At 46.4% G+C, this 27,660-nt stretch overlaps 1 protein-coding gene across 2 annotated transcripts in view; it reads left to right on the forward strand.

Moving 5' to 3' along the window:
* Window positions 1–5,975: 5,975 nt before the first annotated feature.
* SIDT1 (SID1 transmembrane family member 1) overlaps window positions 5,976–27,660 on the forward strand; it is a gene marked incomplete at its 5' end in the record, with an annotated part of 36,246 nt that continues 14,561 nt past the window's right edge. For both annotated transcript variants that reach the window (XM_080613615.1, XM_080613616.1), the window contains 10 exons: window positions 5,976–6,167; window positions 17,585–17,706; window positions 18,661–18,831; window positions 19,034–19,079; window positions 21,458–21,559; window positions 22,748–22,831; window positions 23,452–23,545; window positions 24,634–24,705; window positions 25,093–25,186; window positions 26,190–26,233. In XM_080613615.1, coding sequence (XP_080469741.1) covers window positions 5,976–6,167; window positions 17,585–17,706; window positions 18,661–18,831; window positions 19,034–19,079; window positions 21,458–21,559; window positions 22,748–22,831; window positions 23,452–23,545; window positions 24,634–24,705; window positions 25,093–25,186; window positions 26,190–26,233 — 1,021 coding nt within the window. The remainder of the gene's footprint in view (window positions 6,168–17,584; window positions 17,707–18,660; window positions 18,832–19,033; window positions 19,080–21,457; window positions 21,560–22,747; window positions 22,832–23,451; window positions 23,546–24,633; window positions 24,706–25,092; window positions 25,187–26,189; window positions 26,234–27,660) is intronic.

The following is a 27,660-nucleotide window of genomic DNA, read 5'->3' on the forward strand; positions in this document are numbered from 1 at the left end:
GGCCAACCCCGCCGCGGGAAGGGGGCGGGAGCGCAACGGCGCCGCGGCGGCGGCTGGAGCCTCCCGCCGTTGCCATGGGGACGGCGCCATTACCCGCTCGCCGGTCTCGCTGGCGCTCGCCTCATGCCGTGTTCGAGCCGCCGGCCTCTCCAGGCGGGTGGGTATCGCCGATGCCTGCAGCTCCCCTCCCGTTATCGGTTTGCTGTGGGGAAGCAGTCGCTGCCCTGCCCGCCCCGCTGGGCAGTACCTCAGGGGGGCAGGGGGACCCTCAGTTCCTTTGTCCCTGAAGTAGGGCAGTGCCTTGGCAGTTCCAGCCCTGCGTGGACAGGGTTCTTTATACAGGGAAAATCCACATGAGCTGCTCCTAGCACTGTCGATTAGCCATGTCTTTCACCTCCCGCATTAATTTTCCTTTCATGTATATCCTTCTTCACCACAAACACCCTCCCAAGCCATCTCCTGTGTCCTTCTGAGGAAGCCTTGGAAACTTCGTCATGCAACAATATGTATTTCAGATCCTATTAGGGATGACTGAGAGCAGGACATCACACAAACTGTTACATTAAGAGCACATCAGATTAAAGAGTGGCCCTCAGCAGTGTATTAACGAACAGATCCCGTTAGCTGTGCCGCTGGGGAAGGGTGTACTTCAATACCCACAAGGAATTTCTGGCTTACACAAAGCAACTGGCTGTTCTCAAACAAGTCATTTAATTTACACAATGTATTTCCTATAGACTTGCACCACATAAATGGGACAGATCCTCCACCTCCCTGTCACTTACCCGGAGATGAGATGTAAATTACCCTGAAGGTTTAGAGTTAACATCTTGTATTACAGTATGAGCTTAGTATTTTGCCTGTGTGAGCTGAAAAGTGAAGACATAGGATTTATCAGCCTTTCATTCAAAACTCCTTCCTTGAAAACTCCCTTTCATCAGGATTTCCTGGTGCTTGAGGTCCTCATCAATCCTGTTCTAGCTTTACCAACGTCACTGTGGGAAGATCATGTGAAGGTGTGAAGGGTTAAATATGCCGAGGGAAGGAACTGCATTGCGTGTGATACAAAAGGTTGAAATTATGAGGGGAGAAAAAAGTGACAGAGAAATACTATCAGCAGTTGCCTCTGCTGAAGTGCTGCAAATGTGGCTAAGTCTTCTTGAATACTGGAGGTTGCATATGAACGTCAGTTTCTGCCTAGGCACTAAACATAGATACCATTCACAACCTGAAACTGAACATATGAACACCTGCGATAAAACAAGTCCTTGCTCCTAGGCACATATGCAAGGCAATGAACTGGATTCATTGCTCTCTGTTTGACAATTTGGGGCCCAAAAGCATGAATCAAGGTTGTACCTGGAGTTCTCTCCTAATATCAAAAGGAGTGTGACCAGCAGGTCAAAGGAGGTGATCCTGCTCCTTTACTCTGCTCTCATGAGACCTCACTTGGAGTACTGTGTACAGTTCTGGTGTCGTCAACATAAAAAGGACATGGAACTGCTGGAACAAGTCCAGAGGAGGCCACGAGGATGATCAGGGGACCGGAGCACCTCCTTTATGAAGACAGGCTGAGAAAGCTAAGGCTGTTCAGCCTGCAGAAGAGAAGGCTGCGTGGAGACCTCATAGCAGCCTTCCAGTATCTGAAGGGGGGCTATAGGGATGCTGGGGATGGACTCTTCATTAGGGACTGTAGTGACAGGACAAGGGGTAATGGGTTAAAACTTCAACGAGGGAAGTTTAGATTGGATGTAAGGAAGAAATTCTTTACTGTTAGGGTGGTGAGGCACTGGAATGGGTTGCCCAAGGAAATTGTGAATGCTCCATCCCTGGCGGTGTTCAAGGCCAGGTTGGACAGAGCCTCGGGTGACATGGTTTAGTGTGAGGTGTCCCTGCCCAGGGCAGGGGGATTGGAACTGGATGATCTTAAGGTCCTTTCCAACCCTAACTATTATATGATTCTATGATTCTATATGGACTTAAACTGTCTTAAAGAATAAGGTCTACTGAAGAAGAAAGTTATAAAGTCACAAACAGATGAACACACCATCCACTTTGAAACCCCTTAAACCTCTCTGCGAGTACTATTTGCAATCAAATATAAACATTAAATACTTAATACAAGCCAGAGGCATTTCTCATTCAACCAGCCTATTCTCAAACACTTCAGCCACCTATAAGAAAATGGGGAGCAGGTCCTATCAGACATCTTAAAAGCCTGTCTGCCTTCAAGTTCTTGTTGTTCTTCACATGCATCTACAGCAAAGTCTGAAAATGTTGCCTTATCTCTGCAGAAGCCAGCTGGGCATCTGCAGCATCTATTAACTCACAGCAGAGCTTACATAAGATGGAGACAACATATTCAAAGAGCAGTGATTTAAAACCAAACAATTTGGTTTGTTATACATTTATACTCTTTCTCGCCCCCCTTCCAAGCTAGTATGATTTGGGGAATTCCTTTGCAATCAAGATCTTTCCTTTATCTTGGATATTTTTGCAGCCCTGGTTACCAGGAGAAATGTCATTTCTCTACTGTGTTGGTTTGGGTTTTTTTCTCCCCAGTAGCGACGAGATTTTCTCCTTTTGTGCTACAGCAAAAAAAAAAGAAAAAAAAAAGAAGAAAAAAAGAAATAAAAGGGAAAAACCCACCAAACCCACTCTCTTGTGAGCCTCTGGCTCAGCACAGTTCCTCCTTCTCCTGAGACACTCACAATCCTGGGCTTTGCTTATATTGGAAAAACAGGCCACATTTGGAGATACATGCCTCATACACAGCCAGAGGCAAGGGCCCAGAGTGCGTCACACCCCTTCCTGGAGGTCTGACACCCTGGGCTCACTGACAGTCACGAGATAGTGCAGCTGAGGGCTGCCCCTTTCCCTGCAGCAACCTTGGAGGCAGGGCTGCAGGGAGACCTCAGCGAGGCTGTGGTGCTGGGTCCTGCCTGAGCTACTACTGCAGCTCTGTGACTGCCAGGCCTGTAGACCCCTGGACCTGCTGACCAGCTTCTTGGCCAGATCTCAGGCCTGCCTCACTGCTATGGGCTTGCTTGCTGATCGTGGGGCTGTGTCCAGCACCAACTGCTGTCGCTGGACCTGACTCGTCAGGCCTATCCCATTGCCATGTACTTGTCCAGCAATCTGGACCCCCCATTGACCCCAGATGCCATCTCTAGGCCTGCCCTCCTAACCTTGCACAGATCCTGTGGGATGAGGCCCTGGCCAGTGAGATCCGTGCTCCACTGGCCATGTTCCAACACTCAGCTCCCTGTCCTTTAGGGAGCAGCTGGCCCTCACTGTCCCCTGATGCCAGACTGTTGTTGCACATACAAGAATACCAGGGCACTTCCACTTCCTCAGACCCATGGTTTGTCTAGATCAGCATATTGTCTCTTACAGGACTAGTTCTTTTTTCCAGAATACATGCTGCCATTCAAAAACAAGATCCAGGCAGAAGTGAAAAGGGAAAACAGGCTACCCATCTTTATCAAAGGGTCTGAGTGAAGAGTTATAAATCAACTGACCTCCCTTTGTTATTTGAAGAGATAATGGAACAAGCTGTTCGGCAATCAGTGTGCAAGCAACTAAATAAGCATAAAGTAATGAGAAACAGGCAGTGTGCATTTGTCCAGAACAAATCATGTCGAAGTAACCTAATTTATTTCTTTGCTGAGATAACTGACTAAATAGGTGCTGAAAGGAATAGATGAAACATCTTTTGACTTCAGTAGGGCTTTTGACATTGCCTGGAACACCACTCTCATGAAGGTAAATAGGTCTCAGATGGTATTATCATGAGAGGTGTGTGTGATTGAAAAACAATTCCCAAACTGTAGCAGTGGCTATTTTGCTGTCTATAGAAAGGTACATCAGATTATGAGATCTGATCTGTCTGCTAGGATTGATTACTTTAACTAGTGACTTGAATGGTGGAACTGACCTTTGACTTCAAACTTCTGCAAATAACAGGGAGTCAGGCAGTACCACACTTTGGAGGCAAAGATTTTGAACATCATTAGTTTAACATCACTAAATCGCAGAAAAAGCCTCAAAACAGTGAGATGAAACTCAATGAAGAGAAGAACAAAGTATTACACTTCTAAAAGTTGAATTCTCAAATTCAAAACAAGAAAAAAATGTGTAGCCTTTGGTAAGATACCAAAAAGTACATGCTCTCAGGGCAAGTACTTTAAGGAATCTGTAATTCTACATTGGAAAATGCAGACTATATGAAGAGCCGCTTCTTTATCATGAGGATAGCATGACTGGGAAGTGACAGTGCACTGATAACACAGTGATCTCCCAATCTGAAATACACACAGCACCAAATGACACAAAAATCATTTGCAGCAGTCAAAACTACATTGGTTTGTGGAATACTGGCCTTGTGCCACCTGTCATACTGCTCTGAGCAACCTGTCATGGCCCTGATGTGCTTTCCCTTTGCCATACCTCCTCCTGTTGCATGAAGCCTCTCTTCTCTGGGAGAAGACGTTGCTAAACGGCTGCTCACCCTGCCAGAGGGGAGTGGGTGAGAAGGGAGCTTCCAGAGCTCTGGGCTCTACAGGGTGAGGAAGCGAAGCCACAAGTCTCCCAGTGCCACCACTGCCTGAAGTCCCTCAGGACAGGTCATACTGTGCCTCAGTAAGAGGCAAGACAGACACAAGAGCTCAGAAGTGACACTGCACAGGTCTCCTGGTCTGCACAGCATGATAATACAGGCTGAGAGGCAAACCCTTCCTGTTGGAGTGTCCGTCTTCTAGCAGAGCTCAAATAGATTTTTTTTGTCCTCAATGCTACCACCTCTTGGGACTCTGCCAAAAGGCAGGGTGACTTGAACAGCAGCCTGCTTCAGGACAAACACAGAAATCACTGACAACTGTTTTGGTTGTGTTTCTTTTGGCAGATATCACACAAAGGCCCGGAGATCAAAACTACAGCATAACACATGCTGGCTCGTTTTACTGAGCTTTGCAACTTTTCCTCTGAAGATACCAAGTGACCCCCAGGAAATCTCTCAGTCTTGAAGCCAAAACCTAAGCTTGGAAAACATCTGTGGCCAGCATCACCGCAGCTGGAGACTGCAGACTGGATTTATAAAACGGGGTCTCCTGCAAGTTCATCCTCAGTCTGAAAAACCTTTCTGGTTGCTTTTTACTAACGCTCTATTTTCTCTGACTTAGAAGTGTATCACTCCACCATGGGATGTGACACATTTCCCAGATGTGGTTTCAGCAGAACACGGGAGGGTTAAGCCGTGCAAGAGACCCCTGGTGCTTTCACAGCCCAACAGTATCGCTCCCATCTTGTGGAAAGGTTAAGGGTATCACACTCATAGCAGTTTCATGAATGCCTCAAAGAATGCAAGATGTACCAAGCCATGCTTGAATTAAGGAAATTACATTTTGCTGCAGCCTTTCACACCTTCGGACAGAACTAAAAGAAGAGGGCATTCATCCCAAAGTTACGAGCAGCCAAAATCAAGGCTGGGGACGGCCCCGTGCAAGATGCATTGCAGGTGCAAGCCGGCAGAGCGCTGACTCGGTGGGCTGGGAGTGTTGAAGCCTCGCCGATGCCACTGCCGCGGCCCCGTCTCCATGTGCCTGCCGGTGCCCCTGAGCTCACAGCACAGCTCCCCAGGGGGAAATGCTCCCTGACAACCGTCTGCCAAAGCCGGCTCAGAATTTGGGGCCGGGCACAGTGAGGAGACCCTCCTCCCCGGGGCCAGCCCGCCGGCCTCCCTTCCCTTTCCTCCCTTCCCTTTCCTCCCTCCCCTTCGCCTCCGGCCGGGCTGCGAAGGGTCCTTCCCCGGGCAGGGATGTGGGGCTGCTTCCCCCCGCGTGCCGCCGGGCTGTTCATTTAAATTGCAAATACAGCGGCTCGGCGCCCGCCCAGCCGGGGGGAGGCGGGTCCGGGTGCTGTATCGGTCGGCGGGCGCGAGGCTGCCCTGTGGGTCTGGTAGGGGAACGGACGAGCCCATGGCCCGGGGAGCGGCCCCGGTCCCTGGGACTTTGCTCTGCGCCCTGCTCTGGGCAGCAGCAGCGTCAGCGGCGGTGGCCGGCCCCGAGGGCAGCCCCGCACCCGGCGCCTTCGGCCGTGTCTACCGGGGCAACGTGAACATCAGCGCGGAGCGAGTCTACGCCTTCGCCTACCGCAGCCAGCCTGGGCAGGTAGGAGCGTCCCGCGGAGCGCCGGCTTCCCTGCGGCAGGGGCATGCATCGGGGCCCCTCGCCCTCTTCCCGCCGATGCGGCCGGAGGTGGGGGGAACCGGCGCCGCTGCGGTTCCGCCGCTGTGCGGGAGCGGGCCGGGCTGCCCCTCTGCGGCCAGGGTCCTGCCTGCATCCTCCTGCCGCCGCGGGAGCCAGTCACGGTGCACCGGTGGGCTCTGCTCGTCTTCCCGCCGGCTTCCCTGGCATGGCCGGCGCACATGGGGCTGTGGGGCCAGAGGACACAGGGCAGGCAGTGCAGCCTCCGACATGAGGGTTTGATAGCCAGTGCTGCCAGCAGCAACACGGGCTTAAAATCTAGAAGGGAATTAAAAGTACTACCTAATATATATCTCTCTATATAAAAGGGGTGTGTGTGTTTGTGCAGTTAATAAGCCTTTTTAAATACCATTTCCCACACTTGAGCACTCCCGTAGGATCAGGGTGCACTCCCCTGGAAGGTGAGCCAAGTAAGGTGCGATGTGAGGAGGCTGCCCAGCAGCAATGCTAAAGCCATGGCTGTGTGATGGGGGGAGGAAACCTGTCAGCTATTGCGGCTTTTTCCCCTTCCCCTCCTTTTTAATGTCGTGTTTGTCTGAAGGAGCTAAGTGGTACCTTGGAAACTGCCCCCGTTGTTTGGATTGGGTGTTAATTGCTGAGCAGGATGTTCTGATGAACCAAAAAGATGGTGAACCAGGCAAATGAATCTTTGCTCCTGTCCTCAGCTGCACAGGACACGAAAAATTGGAAAATACTGCTTTTCCCACACTGTATTGGTCATGTTTCAATATGAAGGGAGTTGGTAGAGAGCATGATAAAAGGGGGAAGAGGTGAAGCAGCGGGAAGTAGTGGTAACTATCCTTTTGGAAGGCTTTGCTTTACTATGAAATTCCAGAGCTTTAAAGACTCCCCTTTCTTCTGTTATGTGTGTTACTATGTAATAAAATGCAGCTGGTATTTATGGGGCACGAATTGTGTGTCAGGGCTGTGATGCAACTGAGCCCAGCATTATTTACCTCTTAGGTGTCACTACTGAACCCAGTAGGTCAAAAGCACGCTTTGGGCATGAGCCTCTGTGTGAAAGCTGGTGGTGATGTACATTAGGCTGTTTCAGGTGTTACAGGTACCGGGTATTAGGATGAGGGTGTGTTGGCAGGCTACGTGTTAGTAGGGCTTGTTAGTAGTGACAGCTCAAGTACTGACTGCAGCTAAAATGAATCTAGTTCTTTTGATTTAATGTCTGTTAATGTGTGTTTGCCAGACACCTTCCACAAAGAAGGAGATCTAGGGTGACGGCAGAGTGGGAGGAGGCAGGCAGGGAGCACATGGCTGCTTTGTGGTGTTTGTGGGCGTCGAAATGCATCTGCTGCTCAATGGCTACTTTCAGGCACTAGACCATTCCTATGGCTGTGAAGAGCCACCTAGTCCAGACTACTGCCGCATTTAAGCATAAACTTTAGTGGACTGATCTCCATGTTCCTGTGTGCTGGAACGTGAAATCTCTGCAGAGATGCTGAGCAGGTCAATGGCATATCTAAGATGAGAAACCTCTGGTTTGAGGCTTAATATTTTTTTAATGCAGAACTGTCTAAGCACTGCCAGGAATGTGCTTTGAAAGGGCCATGCAACCAGCTCCTGCTGTGAAACCTAATTTGGAGGAGAAAGACCACTTAAAGATGGCCTGTTCCAGGCTTTCTGGCGAGGGATGCCCAGAACAGGTTATGAGGATAGAGAAGGTCCTAGAGAAGAGAATGCTCCAGGGAGACCTTATTGTGGCCTTTCTGTATATAAAGGGGTCTTATAAGAAGGATGACGACAGGCTTTTTACAAGTCTGTAGTGACAGGACAAGGGGCTACAGCTTTGAACTGAAAGAGGATAGATTTGAGTTGGATGTAAGGAGGAAATTTTTTTACAATGAGAGTGATGAGACACTGGAACAGGCTGCTCTGAGAAGTTGTGGATGCCCCATCATTGGGAGTGTGCAAAATCAATTTGGATGCGGCTTTGAGGAACCTGATCTAGTGAAGATGTCCCTCTGCCCATGGCAGGGTGTTTGGACTAGATGATCTTTAAAGTTACCTTCCAACTCAACCCATTCTATGGTTCCTCACTGAGAAGCCCTTACAGATGCTATAATCCTGAGCTGAAGCAGAAGCCTGCAAGAAGGTGCCTAGCCTAACTGGGATAATGGCTGCAGGTATGCACAGCCCCCTTCCCACTGCAGCCCTGAACTAATGAGAGGCAAACATGGCTGGGTCTCCTCTTGCCAGCCTGGTCAGAGGCAGAGGTTGATCTGTTCTGGTGGTCCTGCATCTCCCTGCTGATGAGGATTGTTCAAGGTTTAGAAGCTTGATAGTGGAAATCTTGATTTTAATCTGGGACCGTGCTCTTGTGGGCAGGTATTTCTTGTGCAAAAGTTCTGTAGATACTTAGGGATGTGCTGTCTTCTGGGTAGTTATTGGATCTTCTGAAGGAATGCAAGTCCTGCAAAAACTCGGTGTACTGGTGTTTGCCTTCCACTGGAGTCTTTAGCCTTGAACTCTTAGCGAGTGGAATGTCAGCCATAGTTTGCCGATTGCCTGCCACTTGCAAGCGCTCTGCTCATCTTGGACTTTCTCATCTCCTGTCTGTGCTGATGGCAGGTCAGCCAGAAGCCTCTGATACCTTGAGGCAGATACCACATGGACCATTAACCTTAGTTACAGGAAATATAATTTAATAAAAAGAGCATTTTCTATGTGGAAGGGCTGCAGTGGATGAGTTTAATGGCTTTCTCTCTGAAGCAAAGTCAGGACCAGAGTGGTCTGGCTCTGAAACAGGGATTTTTTTTTTCCTGAGCTGTGAATTCTGCTGGTTTCCCCTCTCTGCTGTTCTCCCTCATGAGGGCAGGCCTACAAAGCACGGGGTGACATGGAGCCAAGGGTAAGATGTAAGAGCTGGCTTGTGACCCATCAGTACTTTGGATTTGTTCTGGTTGCACATGTGCTATGGCTGCCTGGGCACATGTGACAGTGCAGCTGGATAGAGCAGTGCTTGAATGATAGATGAGAGAAAGGAGGTAATTGTATTGTAGAACCATAGCATCAGAGAATGGTTTGGGTTGGAAGTGACCTTAAAGCTCATCTAGTTCTAACCACCCCCGCCATGGGCAGGGACACCTTCCACTAGACCAGGTTGTTCAAAGCCCCATCCAGCCTGGCCTTGAACACTGCCAGGGATGGAGCATCCTGTTTGGTGCTTTAGAGACTTACCACTTTCTGAGAAGTGTTGTGCTTGCCTGATCTCAAAGGATGTTCTTCATCCACGTAATCTTCCTTCCTCCTTGGGATACAAGTATGCATGCACAAGGGAAGGGGAAAAGCAAGTCCTATCAGACTGTTCATGAGTAGATGGGTACAAGGTGAAGAAAGTACAACTTAGGCCTCTGGAGCACAGCTGCTTTGAGACAGGCAAGTGACTTCCCTTCTGTGCAACTCTTGGATGTGTAAAATGAAAATAAGGTTACCCGTATGCTGTCCAAGTCACCTAGCTGGAACTCTTACGCACATATACGTTGCCAGGTCTCTGTGTGTGCGGAGCAGGAAAAATCCTCCTATGTGCTATGCAAACTTCATCTCGTGTCTTGAGGCAGGAGCTGTCAGGCTTTTTTGTACTTGGCAGCTAGGATTTAGGACTTAATTCCTGAGGTGGAGCTGGAGGATAAAGCTGTGTAAGGAGAAGCACCTGTGCTGCAAGGGTCTTCTCGAGATGGCCTGTGAACAGAGGGACGTGAGAAACTCCTTCCTTGTGGCAGAAAGTCTCCATTTGTTCTGGGGTAGCCTTATTGCATTTCTAGTTCCCTTCTCCTCCTGGCTGCACTTGGGAATCTTCCCCTCTGCACAGCTGTTTAATGTTTAACTGTGAGTGTAAAAAGGACAGTAATAAACCCAGCTGTTGTGCCTGTCTCTGTGCACCTGTGTTCTAACAGCAAAGGCAGATGTGCACTATCACAAGTCTGGTTAACAGTTACTTGAGCAAATAGGATTACTTGTTTTAGTAGTGTTTAAACTGGGGTCATTCAGGATGGGGAAAAAATGAGCACACTCATGAACATCTCCAATTCAACAAACTCAACATGTCCCTACTTGGGAGGGTGGAAGCAAGAAGAACTGATTTGCTGGAGCTGCCTGTGCAGTGTGTTCCTACCCAGAAGACTGAACAAGAGTTGTAGAATGTTTCTAGTAGATTTACCATTGACTGGAGAAGCCTTTATGTGACAAGTGAGAGAACCTGCTTAGTTCTGTGCTTGCAATAATACAAAGGCTTCCAAAAGGAAAAAAAAAGGTGTGTGTGTGAGTACCAAAGGAATTCAAAGTGAATGACTCTTTCCACCTCTGTAAGCTCTGGTAGTTACTAGTGGTTGATTTGCTGAAAACACAAATACCACTAATATTGTGCATGCGAGTATTTCCTGTACCAGGTCCCAAGTGGCGTAGGACAGTATTGTGAGGAAGAAGGCTGCTGGAGACGACAAAAGTTCTTCCTAATTTGGAGCTCAGGTCAGCTGAAGGCATGATTTGGGAGATATTTGGTTTTCTAACTACAGTCCAGGTATCTCTTGGGAGAACAAGTTTCCATCTTTCCATCTGTAAGCAAAGCTGCTGTAATCCAAACACAGCTCTTGGACATTCATGCAGTGCATCTTAGTTGTGATGAGCCCAAAAGCTGAGCAGTGGGCTGCACCTATATGATGAGCTCAAGCTGAGCAGTGGGCTGCACCTATTTTAGGAGAAAGAGTGGGTGATATTTTCCTCCTCTTCCCTTGCCAGGACTAGGAACAGAGCCTCAGTATCAGTTACCATATGGCCCAGCCTTACTGTAAGCTGTGATTGACAGTAGATTAAGCTGTGGCTTCTTGTGCCCTGTGAGGATGGGTAGCTCTGGAGTGACTCTTTCCAATGAGGATGGGTAGCTCAGGACTGACTCCTTCCTATGAGGACGTGTAGCTCTGGAGTGACTCTTTTCTATGTGGAGTCTATCTGAGGGATGGTAACTAAGAAAGAATTACTCTCAGTGAATGAGAGAGGCTGTGTGCCACCATGGGGGGTTGCTAACATCATTACCTTTCCTTCCTTTATGATTGCAGATGTGAAAAAGTTGGCTGTTCTAAAGGAAGAGGGGAATCAACACTAGCAAGAACAGAAGTCTTTCAATTTGATGTCTTAAGCTTTGTGACCCTCTAATAGAGACCAAGTGCTTTTTCCAGCCCAGAGGTCATAACGCATTTGGATTCCTCTGTCCCCTAGTGAATGGGTCTCTTATATCCCAGGTGTAGATGGCAGCTGCACTTCTTTGCTCTGGGCAAAGAGCCAGAACTCGAGTTCACCCTCTGGGGTTCTGTGATGAGTCATTTGCTCAGACCAAAGCCATCTGTCATAGCTACAGGGAAACTCCTTGATCTGCTACACAGGGCAATCTGGTTTAATAAATGGCAGTGATCAAATCTTCTGCTTCACAGGTGAATGTAGGTCCCACTCTAGCAGCAGCCATGTCTGTTATAACAACTCTAGGAACCATTTTTTCACCTGGTTTTGGGCTTCATGTATAGAACTCTTCAGGCGGGAACTAAACTACATCAAAGTATGCCCTTGCTTTCCTGTGCGTCGTCTCCATAATGTTAGCCTTGGCTCTAGTTCAAGTTTCAGCCCACAGCTATTCCATGCATACAATAAAACTGTTATCTTCTGTTTGGGGGTGGCTGAACCTTAGCTGTATTGGGGAGCACAGGTAAAGTTTTGTCATCTGGTAATGCTGAGTGGAAGCCCAGCATTTTAGCCACAAAGATGGAGGTAAAACACAAGTTGGGAAGACTATGAATGTTTGAACAAGAAGATCTCCTAAGGTCAGTAGAGCTTTTGTTAATGCAGGGTCTCCAGGACCTGAACACTGTTACCTTTTGGTTGCTGGAACTAGTCTGTTCACCATAGGATGCTGGAAGGGCCTCAGCACACCATTTCTGGAGCCTAGTATTAAATTTCTTATGAGGTAGAAATGTTGGCACAATATCAGATCAAGAAAAATCAAAGCAAGTTCTACTATATGAAGTCTGAAGCCAAGCGAGGTTCAACAGAATCCTTTTGGAATAACTTTTGTATATCTAATTAATCTCCTTTAAAGGAAACAACCAACCCTAGGAGATGACAGCATAGCAGTGTAGAGCATACAGCACTTGGAATGCTCTTGCTGCTTCTCAGTGGGGTTTCTTGGCCGCCCCTCACCCTGTGTGAAAAGCTCTTGCTTACAGAAGAAAGCAAAAGTAAACTATGAGAGAAGTGGAGTGGGGAAGTGCTGAAAACACAAGCTGGACTGTTGTTTTCTGCAGCAGAAAACACAGTCTTGGAAACTTTGGCTCTGGCAAAAATTGGCAATCGTCAGTGAAAGAGCAATGTGGGAGGTTGCTTCGCTTTGAGCTGGGGATGGGATTGTGTGCCCACCTGAGAACCCTTCAAACTTAAATTATTATTTAACATTGTAGGGTTTTGTTCTTTGTGGGTTTCCCTACTTGGAGGGGAAAAAGAGAGCACATCTTGAAGGAGGATATCAGTTTGCAGGCTTTAAGAAAAAAGCCTGAGAGATACACTCCGGTTTCTTGCAGAGTGGCCTGCAGACCTTCAGATGGTCACTTTGGTACTGGCAAGTGCTTTAGTTCTATTTCTAATGTGTAAATTGATGCTGTCAAGCCTGATGATTTACCACTGAACTGAAGCATCTCTTTTGAATTTTGATTTTGTTCTTAATCTTCAAATCACCCTCTTGTTGGGCTGCCCTGTTGTTTGAAACCAAAGGCACTCAGGTTTTGTTGTCTGTGTCCCTCCCCCCTGCCACCCCTTTCCCACTCCCAAAATGTTTCAATTAAAACCCTAAAAATTTGCTGAATAAGGGTAACTTCATCAAAGTGTCTCTCCTGGGTTTGAACCCTTTCCAAGAACAGTGCAGCAATTTGTATTACAAATGTTTGCATTGTAAGTGGAGCCTGAAATGTCCTTAAATAACTTCTGCAGAAGTTGTTGGGTAGAAAGCTTTTCCTATACAGACTTCATCTGCTCTTTTGGGGGATATTTAGGGAGTGAAAGTGCAGCCTGTAAAAGCTGTATTGCAAGGGTGTGCCATCTGCTGGGGTTGAGAATATAGTTTAGTGTGTTTGCATAAGCAAATGTTATTTTCTGCTGTGTGTACTTAGAGAAACACAGGATTTCAGAAACAGCCTTCATTTCTTTATGCTTATGTTTTTCTTTGGGCATGGAAACAGCTGCTTCAGTGTGTTTTAAAACAAATGAACAATGGTTTTAAACAAAGAGATGAAGGCAACATGTAGGACATGTAACTCAGTCCACATCTGAAGTGTCACTGAGGTGAAGAACCTGGGAGCCAAGAAAGAACCAGATGTTGGTGTTGTGACAGTAATCCCCTGGAGTTATCACTGTGAGCTTGGAGTGGCAGCAGATTTGAGAAGGTTCTAAACACACTTATTTCAAGGGTTGCCCTAACGCAAAGTTCCAGCTCCTGTGGGTTAGGAAGATGCTACTTATTAGAGAACAGTTTGTTTCTTAACTGGCTCTTCAAAAAAAAGAACTTATTTTCTTTTAATGTCTTCCTGAAGCCTGAGGGTGGTCAGGAACAGGCACCTCCTTCATCCAGCATGCCAGCTCCTGGTTTTTCTTTCTGGCTGTCCTGGAGGCTCCATAGTGACGTTGGTTAGAGGACAAGATTTCAAAACCAGGAAAAGGTAAATATTAACATGCTATGTATTTGTCTTCCATTTATGCTGCACAGATACTCTTGCAAACAAGTGAACTCCTGGGAATGACCACGGCAGATTGTAAATCCACAGAGCATGTTTGCACAAAGTGGAACTCTGAAATGAAAACTATGAATCCTGGAACAATTACATTAATGTGGCTGAGGCTGTGCCTGACATACTGAGTCTGCTGCTTAGTTTAGGCTGCTTTGGGTATTTAATGCTCCTGGCAGAAATGCTGGAAGAAAACTGTGGGCTAAGGTTATTTGACAGATGGCTTTTGGCAATTCAGACTTATTGATGTTAGGGCACAAAGTCAGACAGAGAAAGGCTGAAAGGGAATGCTGCTCTGAGCTCCATTTATTTTGCTGTCAGACAGAAGTAGTGCTCATATCTCATAAGAGGGCAGGAAAGAGGTTCTGTAATGCCTCTCACTGTCTTGTATCTATTCCTTCAGGGTCTCAGCTTCCCACTGTTGTGTTGTCAGTGGGAAGAGCAGCTTAGTTTGGCACTGACAACTGTGTGCTTCATTCATTGCTTCAATTGCTGCAGCCCATCCAACTGCATCCTACTTCACTTAATTTTGGGGTTTACGTAAGATGAAGCACCTCTTTCTTGTGCAACAGCAGCAGTTCCGTGGCATTTGCAGACGCACCCTGCACTGAGACCTTCCATTGTAACTAGCAGCCTCTGTGTGTGCTTGCTGGATGTGTTCCCTGCCCACTGGCTTGGCTTGGTGCCTTCTCAGGTCCATACCCAAGCGCTGCTGCAATGTGGACTGATGATCCCCAGAGGTCTTGCAAGGAGTGGCTTGTGTGTAGGTGCGGCAGAGAATGTGGCGGAGCCCTGGTGTGATTCGAAGGCTTTGCTTGGTGTGAGGTGGTGGAAAGGAATCCACAGGAAAGCTCTTGAAAAGCTTTGCTTGCAGCAGGAACTCTTGTTGCAACCTCCTGCCTGCCCTTAAATTCACATCCCCACAGTCTTAAGCTGATGTGTAATCTCTGTGGGAAATGCAGACTTAATAAACAGTCCAAGGACTCTTTTGTGTCAACAAGAGTCTGATTTGTTTTCCTTCATGTTTGCAGCCATGTTGCTCTTGTTCAGCTGCGTGAATTCAGGCCTGGCTCCTTCTGCCTGTTCCAATCTAGAGTATGGAATTCAGATATACTTATGTTTATTTCTTTCCTTTTTTCCCCCTCCCCCTATCTCCAGGGTGGTGATAGAAACAAAGTACAAATATTTGTCTTTCCTGGTCTAACACGTTTTCATATAGTGCTGAGAGCCCTCTCTTTATTCAGCTGTCTGACTGCTCTGGCCACCTTGAAATACAGAAAAATAACTCAAGGTCACTCATCTGAGAAACAAAACTGCCATCAGCTTGGCTGTTGAAGAGAGGAGTCGCACATGGCAGAGGGTTGGCAATGGGAAGGAATGTGAGGAGCAGAAGTCTCTGAAGCAGTCCTGCCCCTGCCTCGGTGCAAAAGGAGTGTCCTCCAAGACTCATTCTGCACAAGCTTTGCTCATCAGGATCAAAGATTAGGCTAGATGGAGGTTTCGTCTTGAGGAGGTCACTTCCACTAATTTTATAACAACCTTGGGATCAGAATTCATGGAATTGCATGAACAAAATTGCTTTGAGGTCTGTTTGCAAACACTGGAGCTTTGAGGAGCACCAGGGTTCAAAAAACAGGCAAGGGGCTCCAGGTGAGGTATCAGCAGAGCATGAAGGAGGAGGAGAGTGGGTTGCTTGAGTGCTGCCTGTATCTGTCATCTGGGGAGCAGAGTATTGCTGGGCAACTGCTGGAAGGAGCCGGAGGGGTGTGACTTGGGAGGGAAATACGCACCCCAGGTAGTTGCAAATGCGGTAGCTTCTCGGCCATTCAGTACTGCAGCAGGAAGGGGACAGAGCTGTGTGCTGCAGCCTTTATGACACCGTCCCTCTTAACCTGATGTTTCTGAGGGTCATGCAGTACAAACTATACAGGGAGCAGGTCTCAGGCTTTGAATGTCTCTAGCACTGCCACAAGTTAATCTCTGAACATGTTGCTTGTGCCCTTCTGCCTCTTCTTGCACACTTGAGTCTCGGCAATAAGCTGAAACACTGGAAATTCCGCATGAACTTTTTTCATTCTTTCTTTTTTCTTAACTGTGAGGGCAGTCAAAAACTGGAACGGGTTGCTTGAGAGGTCGTGTGGAGTCTCCATCTGTGGAGATACCCAGAACCTGACTGAGCCCTGAGCAACTTTGCCTTGAGCAAGATACCGTAAATTTACAAAAGGTGAGGATGGGATACTTGTGTCATGTTAAGTGCTGTGAGTTACTGTCTCCGGCTAGGGCAGGAATTGCTGTTTCAAAATGGGTTCTTGATAGAGGCTCTGAAAGAAATTAGGCTTCAAGGCATGCCTGTCCTCTTTGGATTTAAGGGCTTGTCTTATCCAGCGGTGAGCTACCTGTGAAGGTACTTGCTCAGTGTATGCATAAGCTGCCATCCAGAGTAGCTGCTCTTCTGCTACCTTGCTAACTCTGGATGTTTTTTCTACTTTTGCTGTTCTTGGAGGACATACAATTGAGATATCTGTGTTTCACTGATCAAGTGAGAGACTATTCTAATTTTTCAAGATGTGGTGGGCTTAAAATGTGTATCTCTTATCTACTTCATATGCTCTCATATCACATCGTATCATCCATATGTCATCAGCCATCAATGTCATCAACAGAGATGTACTATCTCTTCTGATAAGTTACGCATTCTCATATTTTCTTGAGCTATGTGTGCAGCTCTGGAGAGAGAGCTGAAGGGATGTTCTCTTCACATGGAAACAGCGGCATTGCCATTTGGTGCATACAGACTGCTTGCTTGCTTCTCAAAGCAAATAGAAAACTGAGGGCATTCTACTCCACAGCCGTACGTACCTCTGCAATCGTGTGGTGGCCAGATAATGTAAGGAGAAATTCCAGTTGCTGGTGCAGTGGGTTCCATTAAAACCCTTGCTCACAACCCAAAGCAGCCTTCCTTGTGTAGCTGAGGGCAGTCAGCAGTGTATTCTTGTTTTGTTAGGTGGTGTATGTATGGGTTATGGTCATCTCGCTATCAGTTACAGCAGAGCCAGGTGTTAGCTGCTAACTTGCTTTTTCATTCCTAACTATTAATGTTGGCTTCAATCTTTTTTGACTCCATGATGTTGTTTGAGTTGGGTACATGAGAGTCCAAGCAAGAAAATTCTCAGTTGTAGCCTTGGGTCTGTGTTTTGTGTGTCTGTTTGCTTGCTTTTATAACACAAGTTATTCAGGTTGCTCCCATTTGGGTAAGTGAATGTCTTATTACGTCTGCTGCATCTGTCCATTCTGTCTTGTCTGACAGTCACCTCTGACCTGGGGACAGGGTTGTGATTCTGGATTAGAGTGGCAGCAAGGAGGCATTTCTATAAATGACCTCCGTATCTGAATAACCAGCGCAGTGACAGTGTTGATCTCCCTGTGGATATTGCCAGCATCTAGGTCAGACTGAGGAAGGGGGGGCAGGCTTCTCCCACCTGGCTCTGAAGCTGTCTTGTTCTTCCCCTTCGGCTAACACCCATCTGACTTTCCTTTCTCTTCCCACAGGTTGATGCAGTGCGGGTGTATGTGAACAGCAGCTCTGAGAACCTCCAATATCCCGTCTTGTTTGTAGTTCGTCAACAGAAGGGAGTGCTGTCATGGCAGGTCCCACTAATTTTTCGAGGCCTGTAAGTACTGGAGTCTCTTCCTTGTAACACACTTGTCTGCCAGCTGTATCCCTCATCAGCTTTCCTGGAGTGCTACATCTTGCTGCTTGTGTAGACCACAGGGCGTGGTTGCAAAGTGTGATTGCTAACTGTCAGCTGAACACAGGAAGACTAGGATTTGGTAGGTGACCTCTTAGTTGGCAGCCTGCTTGGTTTCTCATACATGTCTGCTGGGGATCTGCCTGTATTGCAAGTCAGTGAATCTACCACACAGCATTATTGTCACTTCCACAGTTGCTTACAGTATGTGCAAGTAGTTCCTGTGCTCTAGTTTAGAGCAGGGTTTGAACAAGCTCTCAGAAGAGCACCCTAACTGCTGTGTTACAGTGCGTTTGGGCAATAAGGGCTCTCCTCTGTTTCTCACCTCAGGTACACCTAAGTTGAGTCTATTATGGCTGGTGGTGGTTGTTTTGGGAATGTTTTCTTTGTGAAAGTGATGCTGCTATGTATCTTCAGCAATCTCAAAGCTCATTAGGCTGCAGGTACTGAGACTTTGCAAGCACCTTAGACCACCTGAGATGGGAAGCTTCATCCTGTCACTGAAATGCTGGTGCCTGGCAGCAGATACCCTGCAGTCTTTTGCAGGGGGTGTTTACAGCATTGGCTGTCCTGGGCTGCTGTTGTTCTCTCTGCCTCCAGCAAATGGCAGATGTGCTAGATCTGCAGATGGAGCAGGCAGCCTTGAAGGAAGTGAAATGCTGGGGATGGCTATTCCCTTATGCAAGCCACGAGATGCAGCAGAGGTGGAGTTTGAGCTCTGAATAAAAGGCTCGATAATCTTGGCCTTTCAGATTAGTATTTCAGTTATGCAAGCAGGGGATTATGTCATTCTTAGAACTGCCAAACAACTTTTTAACTGCTTTCTTTCTCTTCTCCATCCAACTTCCCCTTCCCTCCTTCCCCTGGCTGTTGTAGCTATCAGAGGACCTACAATTACCAAGAAGTGAGTCGTACCCTCTGTCCCTCTGAGCCAACACCTGAGACAGGATCCTCTGACCAGATCATATTTGTGGACGTTGCTTCCATGGCACCGTTTAATATTGCGTATGAGCTACTAGTCACCAGGCTTGAGAACTTCCAACTTGAGTAAGCTGGGATGTGAGAACACAAATGTAATTTCTTCATGTATCTATTCCACAGGGATTCGGTTAATCTTCTGACTCTTCCCTTTTTCCTTCCCAGAACAACAAAAGGAGATTATGTTTTATTTTGCTTAATCTAAAGGTATTTTCTGTGTGTTCCAGCTCTGAAAGTTTTACACTTCAACATGCTGGCATTTCTTTTGTAGGACCAACAAAGCATTTAACTTCACTGCCAGCCCTTCCCAGCCCCAGGTAAGGAGGTATACTGTGTGTCTTACCGCATCCAAATGGTTGATGCAGTCCTTTGTTAGAGATAGCAAAAGCCTTACATGACTAGGTCATTTCTCTTAGGATGCAGGGAAACTTCCTCACTCTTGAATTTTCTGTGGATATAGGGAAGAGGTAACAGTGCTTTAGCCCCTCTAGGGGCATGTTTGGGTCCTCTTGCAAAGCAGTTAAGTAAACCAAAAAACCATGACCAGAGCAAATGAGTAGTGTCTGTAGTTCAGGAAATTCCAGAAATGTACAGAAGGCCAGAGGCCATTGGACTGCTATAGTTAATGAGAAAGGAGATGGTGTGCACCAGTATCTTGTTCCAGCCATTGCTGGTTCAATTGCCTGAGTGTGACTTGCCAAGATGCAGTCTTTACTGAAGAAAAATAAATACCTAAATAAATAAGCTAATGATACAGCAGAACTCAGACTGCTGTTCCTTGCTCATGGCAGCAAGGTGACCTGGGAGGTGCTAAATTAAATGCCTCGTTATTAGTTCAGAAGACTGCACACATGTTCAGCACATCCAGCTGAGCAGCCCTGTTTAGAGCCCTGCAGATACTACAAGTCCTCTCTTGAATGAAAATGCTGTTGGCAGTAACTATAGTGATACAGGAGCTCTTAGAACTGGGGAAGTATGTAATTTACCCAGGCTGTCTGGTACTCCAGTTCTGTTTGTACTATCACTGTTAGTAACACCACTTAATTTTAGGTTTCCTATTACCAGGCATTCCAGCTAATCTTTTTTGCTGTCAAATGTCTTAAGCTGGTTTGCAGTTACATGCAGTATTTTATATTATAGAAGCAATAGGGAATGGTGGTGACTCTTTATAAACCCCTTGTTACTTAGGATCTTGTAATTTGAATGTTGAGTCCTTAGGATCTGGCCTGGAATTAACTTTGTGACTTTGGTCTGTTATTTTTCACAATTTATAATATAAGATTGGTCTGTAATTAAAGTCATCAAATGTTAGAGAGCAGAAGATGAGTGCTTCTTCATTCCTATAGTGCTGAGGCTTTTGTATATCAAAGTATTAAGTAGTTTGCAGGGGGAAAGAAAAGAAGGCAATTCAAAATCTATCTATATGGGTGTTGGCATAGCCCTAAGACTGGAAAAAGACTGAAGGACAACTGAAGGAGTTGTTGGCTGGAACCCAGCTCATGCCTTAGGGGAGAAGGAGAAATTAGAAGTGATTGTATAGGTCAGGAGTATTGCCTGAATGTGCTTATACCACTCACAGCCTATGCAGCAGAGAACTGTAGGTCTCAATGCCCCTTATGTTAGCTCTGTACTCTGATATAAGCATGGCTTAAAAAGATGATGATAGGAAAGTCCTCATGGGTGACTTCCTCAAAGACCTAACACTTTGCAAGGGCCAACTCACCTCTGTGGTGGGGTGAGGTGCCCATCAACCCCTCGTGGAAACTGTGGCTGTGAGCCTGCACAGCTGCATCTGGGCTTCAGGTAGGATGATGGGAGCCCTTCTGACAAGCCTGCCTGCTGGCACAAAACGCCCTCCTCCTTCAGCAGCCAGGTGGTGTAGGACATCAAACTTTTAATGGAAGAAGATGCAAATAATGCTGTTTCCTGGGACATCTTTTGCCCAAATCTGAAAAGACCCTTGCTAGAACAGGGAAGCACATTTCCTGACCCCACAGACTGTCCTGTGGGCCTGCTCAAAGTATGAGAGCACAAACCTCACCATTCCTTGCCCTCAGAGGAAAAGTAGGAATATTGGCAGGTGTTAGCATCTCCCAGTTTTTTTCAGAGCTATAGCTGAATTATTTTCAAAGCTGAACTGATAAGAGAAAACCCCCATTACCCTTTGCCCTCAAAACCAAAAACCCTAAATCCTACAACTAATATCAGGCATTTATTTATCAAACACTTGACAGAGTTTCGAGCATTTGACCTAATACTTCTCACAGTCGCTCTTTGAGGCAATTCATCTGAGAGAAACTTTTATGATATGTTCAAATAAAATACAGCTAGCAGTATGGAAACATCTGGAAATTGTTCATGGCAACATAAAATGGCGTAGGGTATAAAATGAAGTCACTTTAGCTTCATCAGGTAGGAAAAAGCTTAAGGGGAGCCAAAGCTATGCTCTATCTTGCGTGTTCAAGGTGTGTGTGTCTAACAGCGTGCTGTGCAAGGGGGAGAGTTGTCTGTACATATTTAATCTGCTCTTCTGTAGCATAACGTCCTATTATTTGAAATCTGAATTTTTGTGAGAGGCCTTCACATCCAAGCCCAAAGCCCAGCTTGGGCTGTGCAGGTACCTTAGGAAGGCTATGAAGCTCCTGGCAGGGGTGATTTCTGGACCGTAACTCTCAGCACTCTGCTTTCTCCTCAGTATTTTCTGTACAGATTTCCTCAAGATGTCGATTCAGTCATCATTAAAGTGGTGTCTGATGCAGTCTACCCATGCTCTGTTGTCTCCGTCCAGGACATTGTGGTAAGCCTGAGCAGAGAAGGATGAGGAGTTGCCTGCTGGAGCATTGTGTCCTGCTGTGGAGGGGGACTCTGCTCCAATGGAGAGAAAAGACCTGGGAACAGCTTTGCCCTAGTGTGGTGGTGGTGAAGAGAGCTCCTGAAAGAGGAATGGAAACTGTGGGAAGGAGGCAGAAACAGGGCTGCTGAGTTCAAGCAGCTTATACCCAGATTTTTATTGCAAATAGATGAACAAGCTGTTTCTCTCTAGCCTGTACACAGGATGTTCCCCTTGTGAGGTTTAATACATTGCTGTACTGTGACATGAGTCTCTGTCTCCATGGAGTGGTGTTGGATGGGATGCTGGTGGCTGAGGGAGGAGGACAGTGCTGTTCCCTTGATGGAGCCTTCCCCTGGCTCAGGGCAGCATGGGGAGCTTCTGACTTCCAGACATGAAGTATCTCCTCCTTTCCCATTCTATTTCCTCTTTACGCAGTTACTCATCCCTTTTCATGGGAAGGGGAGATCAGCTGTTCCCTGCCATAGAAGCTGGCTGTTGCTTATAGCTGAGAATAGCCCTATATTTATCCTCCTTTCCCAACTCCCTGAATGATGCAAGGACCTGCATTGTGGAAGCAGCATGATGGTGACAGAGGTGCATGATGGTGCACAGAGGTGCAGCAGCCTTGGCTGCTGGCTCTGAAGTCCTGGCAGTCACCTTTAATACCTGTGGTGAGGAGAGGAATGAGTAACATCAACTCCTGCCCACATCCTTGTGTTTCAATGGTAGAAGGGCAGGAGCAGAGACTGACAGGTGATTTTCAACCTACCAGATATTAAGAATGGTGGGAAAGAGTAAAATGAGGGCAAGCACTTGGTTTATAGTACAGGCTGCAAAGCATGATACAACCAGTGTACAGCTGAGCATATGCACTGCCCTGTGGGAATGATGGAAAATCAATCTGACTGAATGCTTCTAGGATTAAACTGCAGCCCTCTTGTGATAATGCCAAGATCAGTGAGTGCAGGCTACAACTGGTGACTTCAAAGCAGCTTTCCTCACTTCTGAATGGGTCCTGGTTGTTCTGTTTCCCTTATTACTCTGAGCAGGGCCTTTATTCTGCTGTTGTGCATTGTCTGTTCTCCTGCAGGTTTCCTGTGAAATTAGTTCAGATTCTGCCCCTGGTTTAATTCTTAGTTGTGTCTGTTTTAGTGCCCAGTATATGACCTGGACCATAATGTGGAGTTCAATGGTGTTTACCAGTCTATGACTAAGCAGGCAGCCATAACAGTGCAGGTAAGAAGCTGATTTTTGTCCCAGTGTTGGTTTTGGTTAGTTTTGGTTTTGTTTGTCTGTTTTACTGGCTTGTCCTATGCATTCCTAGCTTGCTTTTGATTCTGGTGTGCTGTGAGCTTTTGCTTTTTAGGTCAGCTGATATAAGTGGAAGAAGTGATATTACCTTTTATTACAAAACCTTGCTTATGTTTGCTTAGGTAGGTGTGTTATGCTTTAGGTACTGAGGTTCTAGATCAGAGTGGCTGCAGCCAGATGCTTTGTGTTTGAACCAGGCTCTTCTACCATTGAGTGGTGGTAGTAGAGCCTTTGTAATAAGCAAAGCTTATGTAGATGGTTTGCACTACTTAAAGTAAATAAATGCATTAGTATTAGCTTGCTTGTACTGGGCCACTGCTGTACTGCATGGTGTTGAACTCAGTCAGCTTATTGTCAGCAACAAGGAGGGGAACACTCCCAGAAGCCAAGCTCTGTGCAGAACAGGCAGGTCTCTGGAATGCTGCTGCCTGTCCAGTGACTAAAACCTGATTTCTGGCCTTTTGGAGCACTGCCTCTGCTTTGCATTGGAGGGAGAGGCTCCTTCACATCTCATGGAGTCTGTCCTCTTCTATCCTTCTGTGCAGAGAAAGGATTTTCCAGGTGAGCAGTTCTTCATTGTATTTGTCATCAAGCCAGAGGATTATGCCTGTGGGGGTTCTGTGCCTTCTTCTATTCATGGTAAGTTGTGGTGGGGGGTGGATTTGGTTGCTGATGGAGCAGCAGGAGTCCTTTGGGACCTTCCTGTGGGAGGACACAGGATGGTCTTATAGCTCTGTCTCTTCCAAGTAGCTGTGAAGAAGAGTGAAGTATAAACTTGATATTGTTGGGTAGGTTACAAGTCCTGACCAATACAGGAGGTGGCTGGCTGGTACAGCACCTGGCTTACTAGGGTTATGCGCTTGTCAGAGGAACCACTGGAGTCTTGGGAGATGGCCAGGGAATGCTGTTTACAGCTTTTTGGAAAAATTAGTCATTTTAGGAGAATAATTTCACAGATACTTTTAAAATCTCTTTTGTTCTACTGCCTTTCCCAACCAATCAACAAATCTATTGCCTTTCCCGACCAGAAAACACTGTGTCCACTTCTTGTGCAGTGGTAAAAGCAAAGCCTTCACCACTCATGTGGTGGCTGTAGCTGGAGTGGGGACATTCATATCCTCAAAGCCAGATGGCTTCCCCCTGTATGGGAAACTAGACTGCAACCAACAAATATACTGGGCTCCCTCTACAGCCCCTTCCTTCTACCTGTCTCCCAATTTCACCCCTAAAATGAGAGTTGGCACCTTCTGGGTGTCTTTGCTGATAGTTTTAGGATCAGGTAGAGTTGTACTGGCAGGGTGTGCTGAGCCCTGCTGAAACAGAGCCAGTCACTAGCGCAGCAACCTGCACAGAAGGGATTTGCCAGCAGAGCTTTGGCCAAAGGAAAAATGGTGTCACAGTACCTGTAGTGAGAGAAAGTGCGCTTTGGGGACTAGATGAATAGGAGATAAGATGCTCTTTGGATTCAGGTATTCAGACCTGAGCAATGTATGGAAGGGTCAAGGAGGGATTTCTCATCTGAAAAACAGGTTGTGGATGGGGAGGAAGGGGAAAACATACAGAAAAGGATGTATGTTGATAAGTTTGAGTAAGGTTTGGAGCAAAACCACACACAGATGATAGTGAAAAGCCAGATGCTGGTGTTTTTTGCAAGTGCAGAGAACTAAGATCTGAGCCAGGGATTTAATGTTTGTTTTTATATTTGCTGTACACTTTGCATCTCACAGGGAATGTCAACCGTACCTGGAACCTGCAGCGGACAAAGAACCTTCAAGTGACGATTGTGCCCTCTGTTAAAAGTCAGTGCCTTTGGGCAGAGCAATGCACCTTTACTTGGCACTTCTGTGTAGAAGGGTATGGCTGGGCTGGCAGCCCTCTGATGGGATGGTGAAGAAAGCACCAGCAAAGAAGTCGAAACCCAACTGCAGCCCTGGTCCCTTCCAGGAGGTGCTGTATGGCACAGGGTGGTCTCATGGGCAGACCAGCTAGTGCTGGGGTGAAGAAATGGGGGGAGACCTTGCAACAGATTCTGGCAATTCCTCTTGAGGAAAGTAGATGGGCTTTGGGGGGCTGTTTTGAGTTGGGTGTTGCCACCAGGTGGTGGTGGGAAGAGCAGGATGGGAGCTCTGGCTTTGAGAGGGGCTGTCTCTGCTCTGAGTTGTCTGCTATGCCGTTTCTTTCCTCAGAGTCTGTTTATGTCCAGGCCATGTTCTTCAGCTTCCTGAGTTTCCTCTCCTTTTACCTGGGATCAGTGGTTGTTGCTTTTGTGCACTACATCAGGTGAGTTGAGGGGTTTTACAAGAGCAACTTTTCTATCATCTCAGAGATGCCTCACCCTGCAGTACATTTAGGGCCAGTGGGGCAGCAAGCATCTGAACAAAGCAGCGAAAGAAGTCCATGACTAATCAGTATAGGCTCCTACTGACCATCAGCCAGGTGGGGATCATGGCAGTGTGATATGGGGTGCCAGAGCACTGTGGAGAAAAGGTACTTCACAGAGTGCTGGACTGAGTACTGCAGTAAGTGGCAGTGACTCAGACAGGGCCCTGGAATCCTGAGAGTGCTGGTTTCCTTCCTGAACTGTGTCCCTTGCCCCAGACTTTGGTGCCTGGGCTTGTGTTGAGGAGAATATCTGTGTCTAAAGTGAACTTATAATAACATAATAATAATAATAAATAATAAATATATATTATAAATATTATATTTATTATATATTATTATATTTATTATTTATTATAATATTTAAAATAATAATTTCTATAATAATTCATATATTTTATATAGTTATATAATAATCTATTATTAATATTTATTATATTATATATTATTTATTATTATATTATTATATTTATTATAATATTATTTATTATATGATATTATATAATATTATATTTATTATAAATAATTAATAATAATAATAATAAAAAAAATAAAAATAAATAACAAAATCTCTCCCACCATGCTGAGCAGTGTAGGATGAGATGGTCATGTAATTGGTTGTCCTGCTTCTGGTGGATAGTTGAGACAGTAAAACCCCCCTCTGTTGCTTTGGAAATTGGAGAGGTGGGTAGCAGGCAGTCATGGCCGAACCGTGGCTGGTCCAAACAGTATTTTCCTTTTTTATTGCTTTTGTTTGTTTCTTTTATGGTTTATTTATATTGGGTTGGTTTGTTTTGTAGAGGTTATACCATATTTACCTATTGGTGTCCTAGATAATCCTGCCATGGCTGGCAGGTGATGGGGTTTGTTGGCTATGTCATGATAGCTATGTGTTCCTTTTCAGGGTTCAGAGGAAGGCTTCAACTGGGAGACTGTGTCCTGAGGATGGTAAGGTTTTTCTTTCCTGTGTGAACACTTTTAAGTGAAGAGCACAGCAAGTACATTCTGTCCCTTCTAGCCTTTTTCCCTGTACATGTACTGAATAGTCCCTGGTGCTAATAAAAGATGTTAGAGCTTCCTCTCTGCCCTCACAAGTGCGCCTGAAGCAGGCTTCCCTGAACCTGGTCCCGACCCCGTACCCCAGGGAGCTGGCTTTTAGAGGGGTAGAGGAAGGGCAAGCCTTGGCTTAGATCTGGCTACTGGCTAATGTTCCTAATGCCAGGTCTGTTCATTTCTAAGCAAGGCACTCTGAAGCAGCCATCTCTTATGTTTTAAGATTTCATCTCCCTGCTTTAAGCATAGGGTCTCTATTTTTTTAAATTTAATTTAAATTTTAGTTTGTTTTTAATTGGAAATGTTCTAACAAGTGAATGAGTGACTAATACAGGCTGGTAGTGCTGTTTGTGTATTTACTTGTGGTATTGGATTCAGTTTGCTTTATACTGCACCCACCTTTCAACATGCTGCAGATTTCTGCTTTATACAAACATAGCTGCAGCTGAGAGGCTGCCAGTGGAAGATGGAAATTTTCATCATGTGAGGAGGGGCACTGGGAGTTCCTGCTTTTTGGAGCAGTGTTGGAGGCTGTTTAAATATTTAGTGCCTGCAGAGTAGTTCAAAGCACTGGTGGTGTTAAGGACATTGCCATTTGTACCTTTCTGCTGGAGAAAGGAAGATGTTGTTTTTTGCAGCATTGAAAGGTTCTTGGTGTGTTCCCTTCTTTAATCCTCAGCTCCTTCAGTCTCTCTGGTCTGCTGCATGCCACCAGATAAGCATATGAGTATAGCTGACCTGTACTTAAAAGATCATCAGTGGAGCTTCACTCTGACCTGGCATTACTTGGGTTAATGTTTCTGCTGAGGACCTGAGGATATATGGATTCTTCAGCCACTGAGATCCACATATTCATCCCTGTATGTGGAATGTGTGTAAAGGTTTTCTTCACAACCAAATGAGCAGGGGACTGTAAAAGATGTGCTTAAAAATATTCTAATTTTAAGTCATTTGGGATGGATCCTGCTGTGAGACAACAGCAGGTCTTAGGACACTGGAGAAATAGGAAGGGCCTGTGTAGCAGGGGAGTTTGGGAAAGCCGAAGGACCTGGCAGAGGCTGGAGGCCATGAAAGAGCTCTAGGGTGGTGACAAGGGATCACTGTGTAAGGCAAGGAGGCACAGCCTCAGCCACCTGAGACCAAGAGCCTCAAGGAGTGCTGCTGGTGCTGGAGCTGGGGTTCCTGTGTTAAGGCAGCTCAGAAGCTGCTTTCCAAGCTGCCCTGGAGACAGGTGCAAGTTAAATTCTGGTGGTTGGGAAGTCCCTCCAGAAGCTGTAGGGCACAAACGCTGTGCTTAGCACAGATGTGGAGGGTTCCGGGGC

The sequence above is a fragment of the Psittacula echo genome (genome assembly GCF_963264785.1).
Source record: "Psittacula echo genome assembly, chromosome: 3".
NCBI classification, from domain to species: domain Eukaryota; kingdom Metazoa; phylum Chordata; class Aves; order Psittaciformes; family Psittacidae; genus Psittacula; species Psittacula echo.